At 41.1% G+C, this 18,982-nt stretch overlaps 3 protein-coding genes across 3 annotated transcripts in view; all 3 read left to right on the plus strand.

The window, feature by feature from the left end:
* LOC127648303 (E3 ubiquitin/ISG15 ligase TRIM25-like) overlaps positions 1-18,982 on the plus strand; it is an 88,639-nt gene that overhangs the window by 46,933 nt on the left and 22,724 nt on the right. The window lies entirely within an intron of this gene.
* LOC127648322 (E3 ubiquitin/ISG15 ligase TRIM25-like) lies at positions 940-6,207 on the plus strand. Its single transcript, XM_052132977.1, has 7 exons — positions 940-1,061; positions 1,758-2,356; positions 2,471-2,550; positions 4,907-5,159; positions 5,239-5,389; positions 5,535-5,558; positions 5,695-6,207. The coding sequence occupies exons 2-7, from the start codon at positions 1,775-1,777 to the stop codon at positions 5,865-5,867; spliced, it is 1,263 nt and encodes a 420-aa protein (XP_051988937.1). The 5' UTR covers positions 940-1,061; positions 1,758-1,774; the 3' UTR covers positions 5,868-6,207.
* Positions 1,199-18,982, plus strand: part of LOC127648302 (tripartite motif-containing protein 16-like) — a 94,673-nt gene continuing 76,889 nt past the window's right edge. The window contains exon 1 of the mRNA XM_052132947.1: positions 1,199-1,505. The gene's annotated coding sequence lies outside the window, so the exon portion shown is untranslated. The remainder of the gene's footprint in view (positions 1,506-18,982) is intronic.

The following is an 18,982-nucleotide window of genomic DNA, read 5'->3' on the forward strand; positions in this document are numbered from 1 at the left end:
TCAGAGGGAACTGGCCCCCACAGTGAGTCTGGTTTAGGGTTAGGGTGGGGTTAGTCAGAGGGGAACTGGCCCCCACAGTGAGTCTGGTTTAGGGTTAGGGTGGGGTTGGTCAGAGGGGAACTGACCCCCACACTGAGTCTGGTTTAGTGTTAGGGTGGGGTTAGTCAGAGGGGAACTGGCCCCCACAGTGAGTCTGGTTTAGGGTTAGGGTGGGGTTAGTCAGAGGGGAACTGGCCCCACAGTGAGTCTGGTTTAGGGTTAGGGTGGGGTTAGTCAGAGGGGAACTGGCCCCCACAGTGAGTCTGGTTTAGGGTTAGGGTGGGGTTAGTCAGAGGGGAACTGGCCCCCACAGTAAGTCTGGTTTAGGGTTTGGGTGGGGTTAGTCAGAGGGGAACTGGCCCCCACAGTGAGTCTGGTTTCTCCCAAGGTTATTTTTCTCCATTAATCAACATCTTATGGAGTTTTGTGTTTCTTGCCACAGTCGCGTACAGCTTGCTCGCAGCTTGCATACACAATGTACAATCATATTTAATCAAACTACACAATGATCACTCAAGACGTTATAGATATTACAGTTTTATTTTCTGTTAATGTATGATTTTTTGTAAAGCAGCTTTCAAATGATGTGTGTTGATTCCTACTAAGCAAAAACAAAACTAAAAGCTGTTGAGGAAAAAATAGGTCTTTTAAACCATAAATACAGTTTACAGTTATTATAAACTGCAACTAATGAGCAGTCTTAACTGGCCAAAACTTAGACTCATGCATAACTGACTGAACACAGTAAATGTATGTGATTCCTGCTAGAACTCTTTGAATCCTCTCAATTGTAAAATTTGGGCGTCCACTTAAACGTCTGTCAATTAGTAACTCAGTCAGAGTGAATGTCCCGTTACGTATTTAATATGAGCAAAGGTTTCAGTAATCAAGATCTGTGCCACGGAACGCATTTGTGTCATAAAGAAAACTGTGTAATGTAATTACACACAAAGTAACGAGTCTACCTTAATGCAAGCAAAAACGCAGAAGAACCACTTTTGTTGTGATTTCTACAGACACAGGTGAGTTTAGTGATAACTGGACTTAAAGGAAAGTGTGTGTGGTTAATTCTGTCAATAGTGCTTTTCTGACTTTATTTGCTCTTCTATATATTATAAACTGTTCCTTAAAGGTGTCTTTATGGGTTAATAGAGCTGTTTAGCTCCCATCAGCTACTTTTAGGTTCACTTTTGCTTAATCAGAAGAATGAATATAGGCAGTGAATGTCCTGAGAAGACACATTTGCTTTAGATTTAACTTTTTAAATATTTTTATTATTATTAATTTCTTAATTTTTTACATAACAAGGACTTTTGTATGTAGGACATGTTTTGTCCCTTATTTCAATAATCAGAGATAAACTTTATTTGTTTCCCAAGATGTTGTGAGAGGAATGGGTTAAGCCCCAAATAGTTTTACAGCAATTTATCACCTAGTTTTAAGTAATCACTGACTGTTTATTGAAGGTAGAACAGCTTTACAATACTATGACTAACAATTTTAGATAGGCCTTTATATCAGCAAATGCACTGTACAATGTACAAAAGTACAAAGTACAAAAAATGCAATAGCCCATTCAATAGTTTATAAAACAGTTCGTATAATAAGTGTGTTTGTGTTGTAATTAGTGTTGTTGCAGCACTAGCAAAAAGGCACAAAAACAGCCCACTTCTGGAAAATATGTTTCACAGATGAACTAATGTGTGGCTTTCTCTCAGTGTGTAAGTACAGTGAAATGGCAGGAGCCAGTATTTCAGTGGATCAGGATCAGTTCTGTTGTCCGGTGTGTTTGGATCTCCTGAAGGATCCAGTGACCATTCCCTGTGGACACAGTTACTGTATGAGCTGTATTACAGACTGCTGGAATCAGGATGATCTGAGGGGAGTCTATAGATGTCCTCAATGCAGAAAAACCTTCACTCAAAGACCTGATTTAAGTAAAAACGTGGTGTTTGCTGAAATGGTGACGAAACTGAAGAAGACGAGAATCCAAGAGAATCCCTGTTACGCTGGTGCTGCAGATGTGGAGTGTGACGTCTGTACTGGAAGAAAACAGAAAGCCGTCAAGTCCTGTCTGGTGTGTCTCAACTCTTACTGTCAGAATCATCTTGAACAACATAAGAATTTCTTCAAGAGTAAGAGACACAACTTGATTGATGCCACTGGAAGACTCCAGGAGATGATCTGCCCTCTACATGATAAAATGCTGGAAATTTACTGCCGCACTGACCAGAGGTGTATTTGTATGTTGTGTATGGTGGATGAACACAAGAATCACAACACTATATCAGCTGCAGCAGCAAGGACTGAGAAACAGGTACAGTTATTCAATCTAAACTCATGAGGAACAGCTCATGTATCTTCTTTTTTGTGTTTTGATAAACATAGACAGTATTAGATTCATAGAGCCATTTATTTGTGTTTTGTACAGAGAGATTTGTTGCAAACACAGAGTAAACTGCAGCAGAGAATCAAGGATAAAGAGAAAGATGTTCAGGAGTTGAGAGAATTGTGATGTTTCACAAGGTGAGTTTTGAGAAGATCAACTGCTGGACTATCAGTTGTGTGTGTGTGCGTGTGTGTGTGTGTGTGTGTGTGTGTTTTAAGAGTAATGTGGAGTAATGTGGAGTGGTGGTGGCGTAGTGGACTAAACCACATAACTGGTAATCGGAAGGTCGCTGGTTCGAGCCCCACAGCCACCACCATTGTGTCCTTGAGCAAGACACTTAACTCCAGGTTGCTCGGGGATTGTCCCTGTAATAAGTGCACTGTAAGTCGCTTTGGATAAAAGCGTCTGCCAAATGCATAAATGTAAATAAATGTAAAATGTAAATGTAATGTGGGATATAAATTGTTTTTTTTTGTAAATTAGCGAGTGGAATTCACATGCCACTCCCCCAGACATACCGGTATAAAAGGAGAAGGAATTCCCACTCTCATTCAGATTTTATCTTTGGAGACCTTGTGTTTTTGCTGGCAGGAGTTCCCCTACAGCTGGTGTCCAGATGCTTCGTGGTCACCACATATGCCTCCAAGTTGGGCTGGGGCACCATGTGCAACGGGCACGCAGCCACTGGTTCCTGGACAGGACCACAAATGGGTTGGCACATCAACTGCCTAAATGCTGGCTGTACTTCTCACCCTGCGGAGGCTATTGCCTTTGATCCATGGCAAACATGTGTTGGTCCGGTCGGACAACACAGCGACAGTATCGTACATAAAACGCCAATGCGGCGTATGCTCTCCTCGCACGTCGCAACTCGCCCGACATCTCCTCCTTTGGAGTCTGTGGTGGCTGAGGTCGCTGCGGACCACTCACATCCCAGGCAGCCTCAACGGTACAGCAGACTCACTGTCGTGGCAAGCAATACTCAGCGGAGAGTGGAGACTCCACCCCCAGGTGATCCAGCTGATTTGGAATCGATTCGACAAAGCACAGATAGACATTTTCGCTTCCTGGGAATCCTCCCACTGCCCGCTCTGGTATTCCCTGACGGGAGCCCCCCTCGAGACATATGTGCTGGCACACAGCTGGCCCCGGGAGCTGTGCAAATATGCATTCCCCCCAGTGAGCCTACTTGCACAGAACCTGTGCAAGATCAGGGAGGACGAGGAACGTGTCACCCTCATGGCCCCATATTGGCCCACCCAGACTTGGTTCTCGGACAATCACGCTATTCACGACAGCGATTCCCCTGAGGAAGGGCCTTCTTTCTCAGGGAGGGTGCACCATCTGGCACCCATGCCCAGACCTCTGGAACCACATCTGGCACTTGGACGGGACGTGGAAGACCTAAGTGGCCTACCACCAGCAGTGGTAGACACAATCAATCAGGCCAGAGCTCCCACTAAGAGACATCTTTATGCCCTGAAGTGGCACATGTTTGCAAATTGGTGTTCTTCGTGACCTGAAAACCCTCAGAGATGTGCAGTTGTGTCAGTGCTTTCCTTCCTGCAAGAGAGGCTGGAAGGGCGGCTGTCCCCCTCCACATTGAAGGTATGTGTAATCTCTATAGTGGCCCACCATGATGCAGTGGATGATAAGTCCTTAGGGAAGCACGACCTGATCATCAGGTTCCTCAGAAGCGCCCTGAGGCTGAATCCTCCCAGGCCATGCCTCATCCCATGGTCCTCCTGGGCCTTTGGGGAGCCCCCTTTGAGCCGCTAAAGTCAGTTGAGCTGAAAGCCCTCTCCTTGAAGACAGCCCTCCTGATTGCGCTCACCTCCATCAAGAGGTTGGGGAGCTTCAAGCGTTTTCTGTCAGTGACACTTGCCTGGAGTTCGGTCCAGATTCTCATTTGATCCTGAGACCCCGGCCGGTCTACATGTCCAAGGTTCCCATGACCCCATTCAGTGATCAGGTGGTGAGCCTGCAATTGCTGCCCCGGGAGGAGCAAACCTGACCTGTGTGTCTGTGTGTCTGTGTGTGTGTGTGTGTGTGTGTGTGTGTGTGTGTGTGTGTGTGTGTGTGTGTGTGTGTGTGTGTGTGTGTGTGTGTGTGTGTGTGTGTGTGTGTGTGTGTGTGTGTGTGTGTGTGTGAGCGTGTATTTATCACTTTGTGGGTACCAAATGTCCCCATAAGGATAGTAAAACCCGAAATTTTTGACCTTGTGGGGAAATTTTGTCGGTCCCCATGAGGAAAACAGCTTATAAATCATACTAAATTATGTTTTTTGAAAATGTAAAAATGCAGAAAGTTTTCTGTGAGGGTTAGGTTTAGGGGTAGGGTTAGGTTTAGGGGATAGAATATAAAGTTTGTACAGTATAAAAACCATTATGTCTATGGAAAGTCCCCATAAAACATGGAAACACAACACGTGTGTGTGTGTGTGTGTGTTTTAACAGTACTGTGAGTGTATTTTAACAGTCAATTGTGTATTTTACAGTGCTCTGCGCAGACAGCAGTGGAGGACTGTGAGCTGATCTTCACTGAGTTGATCTCATCCATTGAGAGAAGGTGCTCTGAGGTGACACAGCTGATCAGAGATCAGGAAAAGGCTGCAGTGAGTCGAGCTGAAGAACTCTTGATGCAACTGGAGCAGGAGATTGATGATCTGAGGAGGAGAAATGCTGAGATGCAGCAGCTTTCACACACAAATGATCACATCCACTTCCTGCAGGTAACAAATTGTTATTATTAATTTTGCTGGAAAATACTGTATATTTTATTTTATATGTTGTTTGTCTTTGTGTTTGTAGAGTTTCCAGTCTCTTTGTCTCTTTGGATCTGCAGTCAGAATAAAAATCAGCTCTCATCTCTCATATGATCCTGTTGGGAAATCTGTCTCTCAACTCAGAGACAAATTGCAGCATTTCTGCAGAGGGGAGATAGAGAAGATATCTGCTAGAGGTACTTTTATGTGAATCATTTATTCTTACAAACAAGCACCATTAGTTAATTTACAAACATCAATAGTTAACTGAATTAAATGGGGAATTTGAGTAGTAAATTTAATTTGCCCTATATGGTACTGTGTTTGTCTTTTGTTTGATAGTGAGAGGCACTAAGATCATACAAAGTAAGTTATTATGAAAAACACATTTAATTCACTGTAATCTATAAAAGCATACAGTATTGTGATCAAGTTGAAAGATTAATTTTATATAAATGATAATATCATAAGTGAAAAATCATACTGAATGTGTTTTCATCAGATTCAGGTCAGTTCAGTCTGGATCTGAACACAGTGAATCCACTTCTCCATTTCTCAGAGAGGAACAACATGTTGACCTTCTCTGACACCAAGCACTATCCTGATTATCGTTGGGTGTATAAAGAGAGAGAGGGGGGAGGTGGTTGCTTGGAGTTTGAGTGGAGTGGGAAGTAATGTGGATATAGAAGTGACATATAAGAGCATCAAGAGGAAGGAAGAGGGTAAAGAGTGTGTGATTGGATGTAATAATCTGTCCTGGAGATTGGACTGCACTCCCTACTATTTCTCATTCTGGCACAATAGCATGGTGTGAAGTCCCTGTGTCTTCTAGTCCCTTTAGAATAGGAGTGTATGTGGATCACAAAGCAGGAATTCTGTCCTTCTAAAGCATCTCTGATACAATGAGTCTCATTCACAGAGTCCAGACCACATTCACTCAACCTCTGATTCCTGGGATTGCAGTAAATAAGAACACAACTGCAAAACTGTGTCATCTTACAATATGATACAATGATCCTGCAAATAATTGCTGTATAGATCATTTAAAGTAAATGATGAAACAGTGAGATGTTAAAGACCATCTTATATTCTAATTAATAACAAAGCTACAGCTGGACTTCAGTTAGTATTTGTGGCAGGGCGGAGGGCAGGGCGGGGTCGTGGTCCTACACACCCGGTCCCGTATCAGGCTAATCAAGCCTCCGAGAGGGATAAAGGTTGACTGCAGAGAATCATGCGGGAGAGAGAGATCGTTTACGGACATGTCCGTCATATGTGTGTTTGTCTTCTGTTTTAGTTTATTATTAAACCATTATTTATGTTGAAAAAAAATTATAAATCTTACTCGCCAGTTCTCTGATACGCCGCAGCTTGTTCCTTGGCCACTCCTCCACCCTCTATCGGACGACAGCCGTGCCTCTCCAGGCGGATCAGAGGCAGACCTCCAGCCCCTGGCGGACGGAACTCCCCGCCGCGTTCTCGGGGAACAGAAGGGGTCTCCTTCGCCCCTGGCAACAGTTCTCCCGCTCCAGGTGGTTGGCAGCGAGCCCCTCCCCGCTCGCGGTCGGCGGTCTCAAACCCTGCCGCATTTCAGCGGCCGGTAGGCGACTCCTGCGCCCCTGGCAGGAGCCCCTTCTACCCTCGCGGTTGGCAGCCATCATCCTCTTCCAGGCGGTTGGGCTCCACGTCCCCCGGCAGACGGCCGCGTCTGCTCTGTTGGGGTGGACGGTAGTGGCGAGACCTCTACTACGGCGTATCCCTCCTCCTTCCAGGGTTTCGGCACCAGTGTAAAGGGATCAATGGAAAGGAGGAGGCGAGAACCGGCTTGACAATGTAAATAATATTTTAATTACCAACTTAAACAAAAGACAAAAACACACATATGGCGAACATGTCCGTAAACGAACTCTCTCTCCCGCACGATCCTCTGCAGTCGACCTTTATCCCTCTCGGAGGCTTGGTTAGCCTAATACGGGACCGGGTGTGTAGGATCACGACCCGGCCCCGCCCTCCGCAGTATTATATACAATACCTGATATAATAACCTACACTGGAAATAAATATAAGTGTTGGCTCAACAACCATAACGAGAGGATATGTGCATGTCTATTACATTTTTAGCTTTAATTAATTTGCATTAATTGCATTAATAAGTTCAGCACAAATGATCAAGTATAATGTGAACTTAACAGTGATGTATAAAGTAAATGAATCCTTCAAATTCTTTGGTTTGTGGGGAACAAGCCCTTGTGCTTGAACAATTTAATCTTGATTTATTACAATGCTTATTTATTAATATTGCTGTTTATCTGTAAACAGCTGTTTTAAGTCACCGTTAGAGAGTGATTAGTGTTCCCATTGGTGAAGTTTGATCAAGTTCAGTCCTTGTTGTTTTTCTTTGCACGTGTGGATTTGCATAGTTAAAGTGCAGATTAATGTGCACTTCTGTGAGGAATCGAGGGAAATAATGGATCTCAATCATTATTTTTCTTTAGATCTCATTAATTTAAGAAGAAACAATGAAATAAATGTTCATTTGAAACAACTTGCTTAGTTTTAATTCTTATTTGTCTGACTTTGTAAGTGAATAAAGTTGGATGAACTGATACATTTGGGTAAATCAATCTAACAAAGCTTCTGTAGTTGTGCTGACATAAAATTACCATAATTTACTTAAAAATGGTGATGCAGAAATGCTACACATATATATATATATATATATATATATATATATATATATATATATATATATATATATATATACACACACACACACATAACAATTTTTTTTCAGTGCTGTGTGAACCCATGTAAACCCCCGTAATCATAAGTTGCCCTTATTTCATTGTGCTTTGGCTTTGCACATACTGCATACAGCCTGTAAAAATAGACATAATAAAAATAATCTAGCCTATAGAATAAGTTCCTTCGCTGTCGGTAGCCTATGGGCTCCCTGTTGAATATGTAGCAGGTAGGGGAGGAGCTTGCACGGTCGTTGACATCAACTAACGTTACTTAGTTGTGAGTTAACAGCAGTTAGCAGGAAAGACAGCAAAAATGAAGCAAATGAGGCTTTGGGTATTTTTCCGAAAGAAGTCAGTGGGTAGCCAGGAACACTAGATTTGATCTAACCCCTGAAACTGGCTTTTTGCAGTTATGTTAAATAATATATTTGACTTTAACAATCAAACCTGTTACCATTTAGATGTTACCAGATAAAGCACCTTTTTAAAGTGTAAATATACCAAATATTCAAATGTGTTGCCTTTGAAGGACAGTATTGCTGTTTGTTTGGTTGATTTGACCTCTCTCATGTAGTCCACATAAAAAGGTTTTGTCAGGCTGCTTGTGCTATAGGTAAAATAATCTACTGTGCTAAAATCTAACTGTTTTTAAATGAAAAACAATTATGACTAAATCCACCTGGTTACATTAGCAACAAAAGTATATTTTTAAGGTTAGTTATGTGCTGTATCTGTTCTTCTGCATCACAGATGATTCAGGGAGGAGAGAGGATGTCGAGGATAGTACTAGAGTGGAAGATTTAGGAACTGTAGAAACAGGCCCAGCCAGAGCAAAACTCAAAGAATACCCTCTCACCAGCTTTGGACTACAGGGAAGTGGTTGCTAGTGTGAAAATAAAATTGTCTGGGCTAAGCCCCGGATGTCCTTCAATGCTGGAAACGCCTCTGGGCGTAGCCTTCATTTCAAAACTGAGGGGGTCAGAATGTTTTGTGTAAGAAATATATAATTATTTTAAGTCCAGAATTAACTTTGTGCTGCTTTAATAACTAATACTGCACCAAATTAAAAGGGAGCACATGGAATTTATTAAATTATTTTCCCAGAATGTTTCACTGTAAAAGGAGTCATTTTAATATTGTGAATCTATTTCTACCTGATCTAACTTTAAAAATATACTTTTGTTGCTAATCAGCGTCCCGAATGAACAGCACTGTTGTTGTATTTGTGAAAACAGTTGATTTAGCAAATCAGTTAGCAAAAAACGGTATAGTGATTAATGGCATTTTTACACCTTGTCTACACCTTCAAAACAAGTGACGCTATCAAATGTGCCACCATTAATCCCAAATGAGGTGTTGATCAGAATGCTTGCCCGTTATGGTAAAACAGTTTCGCCTATAAAGATGATTCCCATTGGCACCAAGTCTCTTCTTGAAACATGTCTTTTAGGCATTATGTTTATAGGATCCTGCAATATAATCTCGATGAACTGGATTTGTCTTTGAAAATTCGATATGAGGATTTTAACTACTACAAATAACATGAAGCGTTTTAACTGTGGCGAAATGGGGCATTTGATCCGTGTGTGTCCCAGTAACGTTAGAATAGATGGGTCAAATGAGGGACCTTTACAGGTTGTAAACGATGGAAACGTTGTAAATGTAAATGAAAAAAAACGTCGCTGCGATTGTCACTGATGATGAGGTACCTGGACCAAGTTCAGTGCAGACAGCAGCTGCTGCGATTGTTGCAGAGGCAGTGGACGTACAGCAGGTAGATCGCTCTGTGGGAGATGAAGGTATGATGGTTACTGTGGGTGAAGAGATCGAAGTGGAGAATGGAGACGGTGTTGAGGACGCTGCAGATTAACTTTCTGCTAATCTTGAAGCAGTGATGATGACTGAGTTAGACAAGTGTGCGTTTAAAACCCCACAGAAGCGAAGTTTAGAACAACGTCCTTCAGAACAGCAAGCAACAAGAGGATTCGGTTGCAATGAAAATTGAAAAGCACATTTATGGTTTTTTTGTTTGATTTTAATTTGCTTTTTTGTTTTCTTCATTTTATGGGAGAAATGTGTATTCCTTCTCTGAATGTAATTGGGGTAAGAGACGACGGCTTCATCTTTTTGAATCAGTTAAACAAAAAAAGGTTGATGTTTTGTTTGCTCAAGAGACTCGTGATAGTGAAAGAGAAGATAAGAAAGAGAGATAGTGATGAGATAAACACAATTGATTGGGCAAGAGAGTTCGACGGATTGTCTATATTAAGTCATTTGAGTTCCACCAGTTGCTAATTTATTTTCCAAAGGTTTTAATCCTTTTTCATATCAAGTGGAAAAGATCTTAAAAGGTAGACTTTTAAAAGTCACAGCCCAGTTTGAGAATTGTTTTTTTTATTTATTTCTGTAAATGTTCCTACCAGAGCAATTGTAAGAATGTGGTTTTTAGATACATTTAGTCATGTATTAGCGAATTGTAACACAGAGGATGTTTTAATTTGTTTTAATTGTACTGAACACTTATAATATAGAAATCATGTACAGCTTCATATGCCATCATGAAAGAGACTCATTGAATTGATGAAATCTAATGAGATTATTTATGTATGGAGAAATTTTCATTTTCCTCAGAGGCAGTATACTTGGGTACATGTTCAAGATAATCTGTTATCTCTAGCTAGGTTGGATAGATTGTATGGATACAGACACCATCTTAATCTATTTAGGGGATGTTCTATTGTCCCGTTTGGTTATTCTGACCACAGTTTAGTAAAGTGTGTTGTGACAGTGAGTTCTGTTAAGCCAAGAAGTGCTTATTGGCACTTGAATAGCAATCTGTTGTGTGATCATTGAGTTTTGGGTTGATTTTAGACCCTAAAATCTTCCTTTCAGTCTGTACAGCAGTGGTGGGATTTTGCAAAGACAGCTTTGCAAACAAGTTAGACAGCTGTGTCAATATTATACCTTTAATGCCAGATAGAAAAGGTGAAATTTACACGTTATAAAAAGAATTAAAGGAATTGCAAGAACTTGCTGATGTCACTGGAGATTTGACCATTATCAAGAGTTTTAAAGAGAAAACTTTTTTTTTTAATGACCTGTTAGATGTAACTAAACAAGGAGCTCTGGTCAGGTCAAGATTTCAGTATATAGAGCTGATGGATGCACCTTCAAAATTCTTCTTTAATTAAGAATGGGCAAATAAGGCTTATACACACTTTACGCTCCAAGACTGGAGATTTGTTGTCAGATCCTTCTAATATCAGAAACAGGGAAGTTAGTATTTATGGGAAATTATATAAGAGTGAATTAACACATGTTGAAATGGACGTGAGTTTTTTTTTTAATCTGCCTCAAGTTTCTGAAGAAGTTAATGTTGAACTTATTAAAGCTTTCTCATTAGAGGAATTAGAAGAAGCACTTCAAAATATGGAAGGTGGTAAGACCGGGTATTGATGGGCTACCAGTTGAATTTTATTAGACGTTTTGGACAGTGGTGAGCCCAGATTTATTGCAGGTACTAAATGAAGGTTTGGTCAATGGGCAGCTACCTTTAAGTTGTAGAAGGGCGGTCCTCACATTATTGCCAAAGAAAGATGATCTAAATGAGATTCAAAACTGGAGACCTGTGAGCTTGTTGTGCACTGATGTAAGGTATGGCGGAGGATCAGTGCCTTAACAGATTCCCGAACAAACAAGAACTTACTGTTAAAAACCCCCCCTAATTACTGAAATAGCGCCAACCAGCCTCCACAAGCACAATAAATGTATTGACAAAGAGACAATGAACTATTGACAGAGAACCGCATGTGACATCCGCATGCTCACCACGTGCTTATCGTGTGGACAGGAAGGGGGAAACTTTGAACGTAAAAATGTGTGTGTGTGTGTGTGTTTTCCAGTTAAACACAGAACTGCATATTGCTAATGAAATACGTGTAATCCCTGTATGTTGTGTATTTCTGAGGTATATCAAACTTGTTAGAACTGTTTCGTGTGTGTTTTAAACTCTGAGGCCTCATATTTAATAGCCTCAGTGTATATTCCCTTTCTAAGTGTACTAAATATACTTTTCTTGGTATCAAATTAAACCTTACGATTTGGCCTAGCTAAATTCGAATATAAGATCTTCGTGAGAATGATATTACGTTATGTTTTGCCATCTTTTGAGTCATTCAGCCCAAAATCTCTTACCGTCATAAACCCAGCCAGAAACATGCAAATGAGCCGTGACGGAACAAAGGAATCATTCTCCTGCCCAGAGTAATGGAGGCCTTTACGACCTCCAAAGGAATGTTCAGAGAAGTGCTGACCCTCCCTTCATTCTCTTACTGAGAAAGAGAAATGAACCCTGTTAATCCTATATATATATTCTATATATCCATGTGATAAATATTGACATATATCTAGTGTGCCATCTCACATTTTCCCTTAAATGTGCTTGATCTATGTTTTCTTGCAAACTAATGGGTTAATGTTTCAGACTTTGCATACTATGGTTAACCAAAATCATATGTGTGGCATATTTGGTCTCTATAACTTGGTATTTTGAAGATCGAAATGACTGTGTACATGATATGTCGATAACAACAACATATTAGTATTAAAAGTATATTTCCTATTTTCTTTCTTGCACATGCAATGGGCAATTTTACAACAAAGAGCAATAAACCAAATTCCCGCCTGGAACCCAAACCCTTCTCATTGGTCGAGCCAATGAGAGGTGGGACCTGTTTCCCGAGGGTATAAAATTGCTGCGCCCACTTCCTCTCTTTTCTTATCTTACCAACTCTTATCCTCTTCGCTGCTCTTAGCCTCTCTTGCTCTCTGAGCCTTGTGCTCTCTCACTCTCTCGCTGAATGATGCCAAACTAAAGGCCCCAAGGACTCCCAAGCATGTGCCAGGCTACGGCCTCGACTGCCCATTCACCAAGATCCTCTGACTCTCACTGGTTCTCTCTCATCAAGACAACATCATCAAAGATCAACTGGAGCCTCAACAAATTGCATCAGGATAGTTTAATTCAAATGGGACATGCAAGTATCAAACTTAGTCTCATTATTTGATACATTAAGTATCCTTAACCCCTTTCTAAAAAGGGCGTGTCAGAACTAATATGATGGTTTGCTCAGGCTGTTGATCTGCTGAACTTCAAACAATGCTATAACTTCTTGCCTTCCTGTATTCTGCTTCAGCCCTCTTTCCCTTGGTAAACTGTATGAATGTATGTATATGTATGTTAGAGTAGTTTAAATGTTTAGTCTAGTTAATAAAGTCTTGTTCATGTCACATGTAAAGTTGTCTGTGTCTCAAGCTCATATCTAAAGTCACTAATCATAGATTTTGACTACTTGCTCTTAATACTTAGTAAGAAAGACATTTCCTTGCCCCGAAATGTACATTTCTATTAATTAATTAATTAATAACCAAAATTGAGTGTTCACGGGATGAACCGAGTATTTGGTTGTAATGTTAATGTAGCTACATCAAGTTAACCCGATTAACTGATCCAAATATTCATAATCGATTATAACAAGTTATGATTGATTATTAATATTTCATAGAACTGATTCACTACCTAATGGTGGAAGAATATAGAGCTGATTCGCTACATAATGGTGGAGAATGCGGGCATGATTAAACAAAGGTTATGAGCTTTAACCACTGTCAACTTAAAAGTGTGCATTGAATAATTCTGGTCAGAATAGGACATGACATGCTTAAACGGCATTTGCTTCACTAGTTGCTGGCTTGTTTGGATGCGGATAAAGTGATGGCTTGAATTGACATCTCTACTGTAATTGAAAGAGTCTTAACACATTTAAGCATATTTTCAAAAGGTATCAGTGTACGTAGTAATATGATTTTAGCGAAGAAACCCTAATTTCAGTATTAAAGTGTAAGTCTGTTTTGATGAAGGAATCTCAGCTCAGCTGCATGTAAACTGTACCAGAATTGATTGCTTAACCTGTTTCTGATGAAGAAATCTCAGTACAGTGTTATATAAATGTAGATTTGGGCGATGCTCCCTTTTCACAGTATAAAGGCCTTACAAATTATAGTTAGATTGATGTCCTTCATCTAAACTTTATCTGTGCATCTAAAAGGCTTAGCTTCCTGGTGATCAAACCTGTGTTTCACTCACTGAAACTCTGAAGTGCATTGGTTCCCATGACAACGACTTGTCACAGGAAGTGCTCACTCCAGATAGCACGTGTTTCCTTCCGACGCCATTTTGTAAACAAACCAGCCTAGATGGCTAAGCTAACCCAACTTAGCAGCCCCTTAGCTTAGGCTAAGCTAACTAATAGCTTCAACAGTTAGCTGCTAGCATAATTTACATGAAGCCTTTATCTACAGCTTGTGTGCATGCAGAGTGAAGTGATCTAAACCATTTTCCTTTAACCCCATTTCTGGTTTCTGAATTTTCACTTTCTTTCCTTAACTTTAATTCTTCTCATCTATCTTCACCTGCACCTTTCAGGTGCATCCCTTACTGAACGCTGTTCAGCTAAATTTGCAGTTACTTTGTTAATTAAATCTAAAAACTTAATTACATGTAAACTGTTTAGATAGAGAATAATTTTTATAGTTATTGGGAACTTTCAATGGCACGCTGACTAAACTTTATAGAGGGACAAACACATTGTGTGGTCTTGAACACGCAACAGCTGTGACCAACTATAGAATGATGTCCAAAGCAAATCTAATTGTTAATCATAAGTGCTATTGATTATTGCCAATACAAGGTTATTCTGCTATTTTAATCACTTCTTCAAGTCTTTTTATTATTTTTACTAATAATAGAAGTCAGCTATTAATTTTCCCATTTAACCCTCTTGGTCTAGTGTGGTTTTATTTCCCCATAAAACTGCAAAAGTAACTAGACATACTTTTCTTCTCGATTTTGTGTTTATTTGCAACAAGTTGCTTAAATTTTATGAGCCAGCTACACTAGTAATCTAGACGATTTCTATGGCATAATTTTGAGCACCACTAATAGACACAATCTAATAGGAAAGCTCTTTTCTTCCTCTTCTTTCTCTTCTTCATGTGTTCAAAGATCAAGCCTGTTGTATGCTATCAGTAAGTGCTGATAAATAATTTGACCCAAAGAAACATCTTAAGTCATTTATTAAATCTAGGCTTACGTTTTTAGCAAAGCCACTCAGATCCACACAAATCTGAGCACCCTGCTATTTGCAGCTAAGATAGTAATAATCAGGAACACATTTCAATTGTTAACCACACCTAGCAAAACCTAGCTGTACATTATACACCTTGCTGTCTCACTTTGCCTTTAGCTCCAAATTCTGTTTGATCTTGCATTAGTCTCTTGCCCTTACTCTCACCAGAAGTGTGCCAAAATGTTGCAGATGCTTAGCCTAACTGCCCAGATGGCAGGCCAAAAGGACTGGCTAGGTGTTTTGAGGAACACCCTTTATCCATGGCTGCTGACGCACCTTCAGCAACAGAACAAAAAGCAACTGGAAAACGAGGGAAAAGAACTAATGACAGACTGACTCAAACCAGAGGTATGAGCACAAATATCTGACTGAGGTTATCGCCCTGGCCCACAACCTCACAGGTTTGAAACAGGAGGTAAACAACCTCAAACGCCAGATCACTGAGTCTCCAAACGGAGCTGACACATGCTAAAAACCGCATAGACCAGCTAGAGATGGAGGCTCAGGACAGACACAAGGACCCTGGCAGAAGGGAGTCACAGGAGGTAATCCACAGACTTCAAACGGCTCTGACAGCTGCTAAACAACAAGAGCAGTTGAAAAGACAGCCAGAGAGCACCTGAAAAGGTACTCTTTCACAAAGATTCACTGTTAAAAACAGCAAATTCTGAACTCTTGGACAAAGATGCCAGAATCATGGCCTGTGAAGGTCAACTGAATGTGTCCAGAGCTGAAGTTAAAGTGCTGACTCAGCAGCTGGACAACACCAAAGATGAACTTGACATGGTCCAACGAGAACTGAGACACTCTTACCTGCTGCAAAAGGAACCACAGCAGGAGAGACATCTCACTCCCCCACTTGCAATCAGCAGAGAAACCTCCCCAGCCAAGCACAGATTTACAAAGGGGGAGACAAACCCCACTGCTTAACACGCCATCGGACAGTTTCTTTAAAGCTTCCTGCAGCCGCAGAAGGAAAAGGATTGATTCAGACGAATCTTGAAACGCACACGCGTAGCGTACACTCAAAGACCTCAACCGAATGGCCAGACATATCCCTGCATTTACACCAGAGCTTGCAGGAGACCACGACGCCCACGCTTACCTGCGAGACATTGACTTTCACCTGCAGTCTTTGATGAGTGTGAACCATCAAGATAGACTCCATCTGATCTGGATCACGCCCAGCCCAGAGTTGCGACGCTTTCTGGCTCGACAGCCAGAAAACATCCAGTCTAACTACCAGCAGCTGAAACAAGCCATCATAAGGGAATTCTCAGAGTCTAAAAACGGACTGATCGCTGCCCTAGACACCAAACAGGGTCAGCATGAAACTCCCTATGTTTACTACCACAGACTCAGACGAGCTTACTCGAGCTCAGCAACATACCTGGGATGGAGGAGGACACCAGCTTCAAGAGCCTTTTCCTCCCAAACCTCCATCCTATGGTAAGTCACCATTTAGGCATTATGGCCTGCCCCCACACAATGCCTATCCAACAACTGCGTGATCTGACACAGAAGGCCTTTAACAAACACAAGGCCTCACCCAGCAAACACCACAGGACGCCCCACAGCAGTCTACAACAACATCCTCCTGTACACCTTTCAAACAGGTGCCAAACAGAGGCTGCACAAAGACAGCTAGAAACGCCTGTTACTGAGTTACAAGAGCTGCTAGCACTAGCAAAAGAGCTCCTGGAACAGAACTCCCCTGAGGAGTACTGGGAAGAACAAACCTCTGACTCTTGCCCAACACCACTCAGGCAAGCTCAAGTCAGCACTGCTGCCAGAGCAGAGTAACACTGCAGACTTCAGACACCTGGTGACTGGGTGCCTAACCAAGGGCTTAACGGCCACCTGCTGCCCTTTTGCTACCAGTACTAGGTCAGTCTGAAACTCTCTCCACACTACACAATGCCCATAACCACTCCCTGCAGCCACAAACAAGCACCTGCCTCAAACGAACTGACTTCATAATGACAGGTGACACACTGTCAAGGCACCTGCTGCCTCTGCACCTGCTGCAGAGACCTGGATGTGGCTACTGTCTACATCACCCACCGTGGAACAACCACCTGCTACAAAACCCTCATGATTCACCTGCCATCCGCCATTGTGATGATTGTCGTCCGATGATGTCTCCAACAGGGACACCACCTGGCTAAAAAGGGGACTGTAAGGTATGGCGGAGGATCAGTGCCTTAACAGATTCCCTAACAAACAAGAACTTACTGTTAAAAACCCCCTAATTACTGAAATAGCGCCAACCAGCCTCCACAAGCACAATAAATGTATTGACAAAGAGACAATGAACTATTGACAGAGAACCGCGATGTGACATCCGCGATGCTCACCACGCGCTTATCGTGGTGGACAGGAAGGGGAAACTTTGAACGTAAAAATGTGTGTGTGTGTGTGTTTTCCAGTTAAACACAGAACTGCATATTGCTAATGAAATACGTGTAATCCCTGTATGTTGTGTATTTCTGAGGTATATCAAACTTGTTAGAACTGTTTCGTGTGTGTTTTAAACTCTGAGGCCTCATATTTAATAGCCTCAGTGTATATTCCCTTTCTAAGTGTACTAAATATACTTTTCTTGGTATCAAATTAACCTCTTCCCAATCCTGTAAAATTAGCCTAAAACGCCTAATCAAGGCATACCCAAAGTAAATTTAAAGCTGTTCTTGAACCGTTTGGAGTACATGCATGGTTTTGGTCACATTTGAAAGGGGACACTCTGAAGTTTTTTCTCCAGCAGTCAGAATTACTGTAAGTGCTACTGGTTTTGAGTAATAGAAGTTTGAACACAATGAAATAGAATTTTCTTTTTCCGCCTGAAATTTTTTTTGCATACAGATGCCTGCAGATGACTATAACTTGTAGCTATTAGCTTGAGAACACAATGGGATCACAGCATGAATCCTTACCTAGTCCAGGTTCAAATGTTATAACAATATCATAAAAAAATGAATATTTTACACATGTTTTTCTAAGGGTACACCCAGGTGTTTTACAAAAGTGCCTTTTGGATACTCCAAAAGGTCACTTTGGAAACCTAGGACAAAAAGGCTGCAACTTTTGAACGCTTCAACGTACAGTCATAATTTTGGGCTCTAATGAAAGATGACACTTAGAGCTATCATATTCCATATCCAGATCCACTATTAGTTTTGCTGACACAGAGTAACTGATGCATAAACACATTAGAGTGCCTTTTCCCTTCTTGAAACTAAATGTTGTGCATATAAAAGAGTCAAAACTAGTGCTATGGTGGACAATTTGTTTATATAACAAATACACAACAAACTATTTACATTAATTTTTACATAAAGTATTTACAAACCATTATAAAATTGTACATGTTTCTAGCAACATGCCAGTCATTGTAGCAGTCACATTTGTGTACAAAGCACATAGGCACAACACAGGAGAGTACTTCACTGGTGTCTTTGCATGACACTGCCTGCACTTCAGACGACCAGCGGTGCAAGATTTGGTGATGTGCAACGGCCTGTGATGTGCTCTTCGTGGAGCAGGAGATACGGGTCTGGCTGTGGATTGAGACCCCAACTCTGCCAGCTCCTCAGCAAGTGTCTCTCTGAAAGCCCTCCTCTCTTGATGAGGTGCTGTCCTGCTGCTCCACTTTATGTGGCCGCTTGCTGAGTGGGGGATAATAAATAAATATAATTTACAAAGCTAGACACAACTTTTCCATCTTTTCTGTATTCTATATATATATATATATATATATATATATATATATATATATATATATATTAGTTTTTCTTTTCGAGTGTGTAAAAATGTATTATTGTATGTATATTTACTGTAAATACTGTATACTTTGCCAATG

Source organism: Xyrauchen texanus, chromosome 8 (assembly GCF_025860055.1).
Source record: "Xyrauchen texanus isolate HMW12.3.18 chromosome 8, RBS_HiC_50CHRs, whole genome shotgun sequence".
Taxonomy (NCBI): Eukaryota; Metazoa; Chordata; class Actinopteri; order Cypriniformes; family Catostomidae; genus Xyrauchen; species Xyrauchen texanus.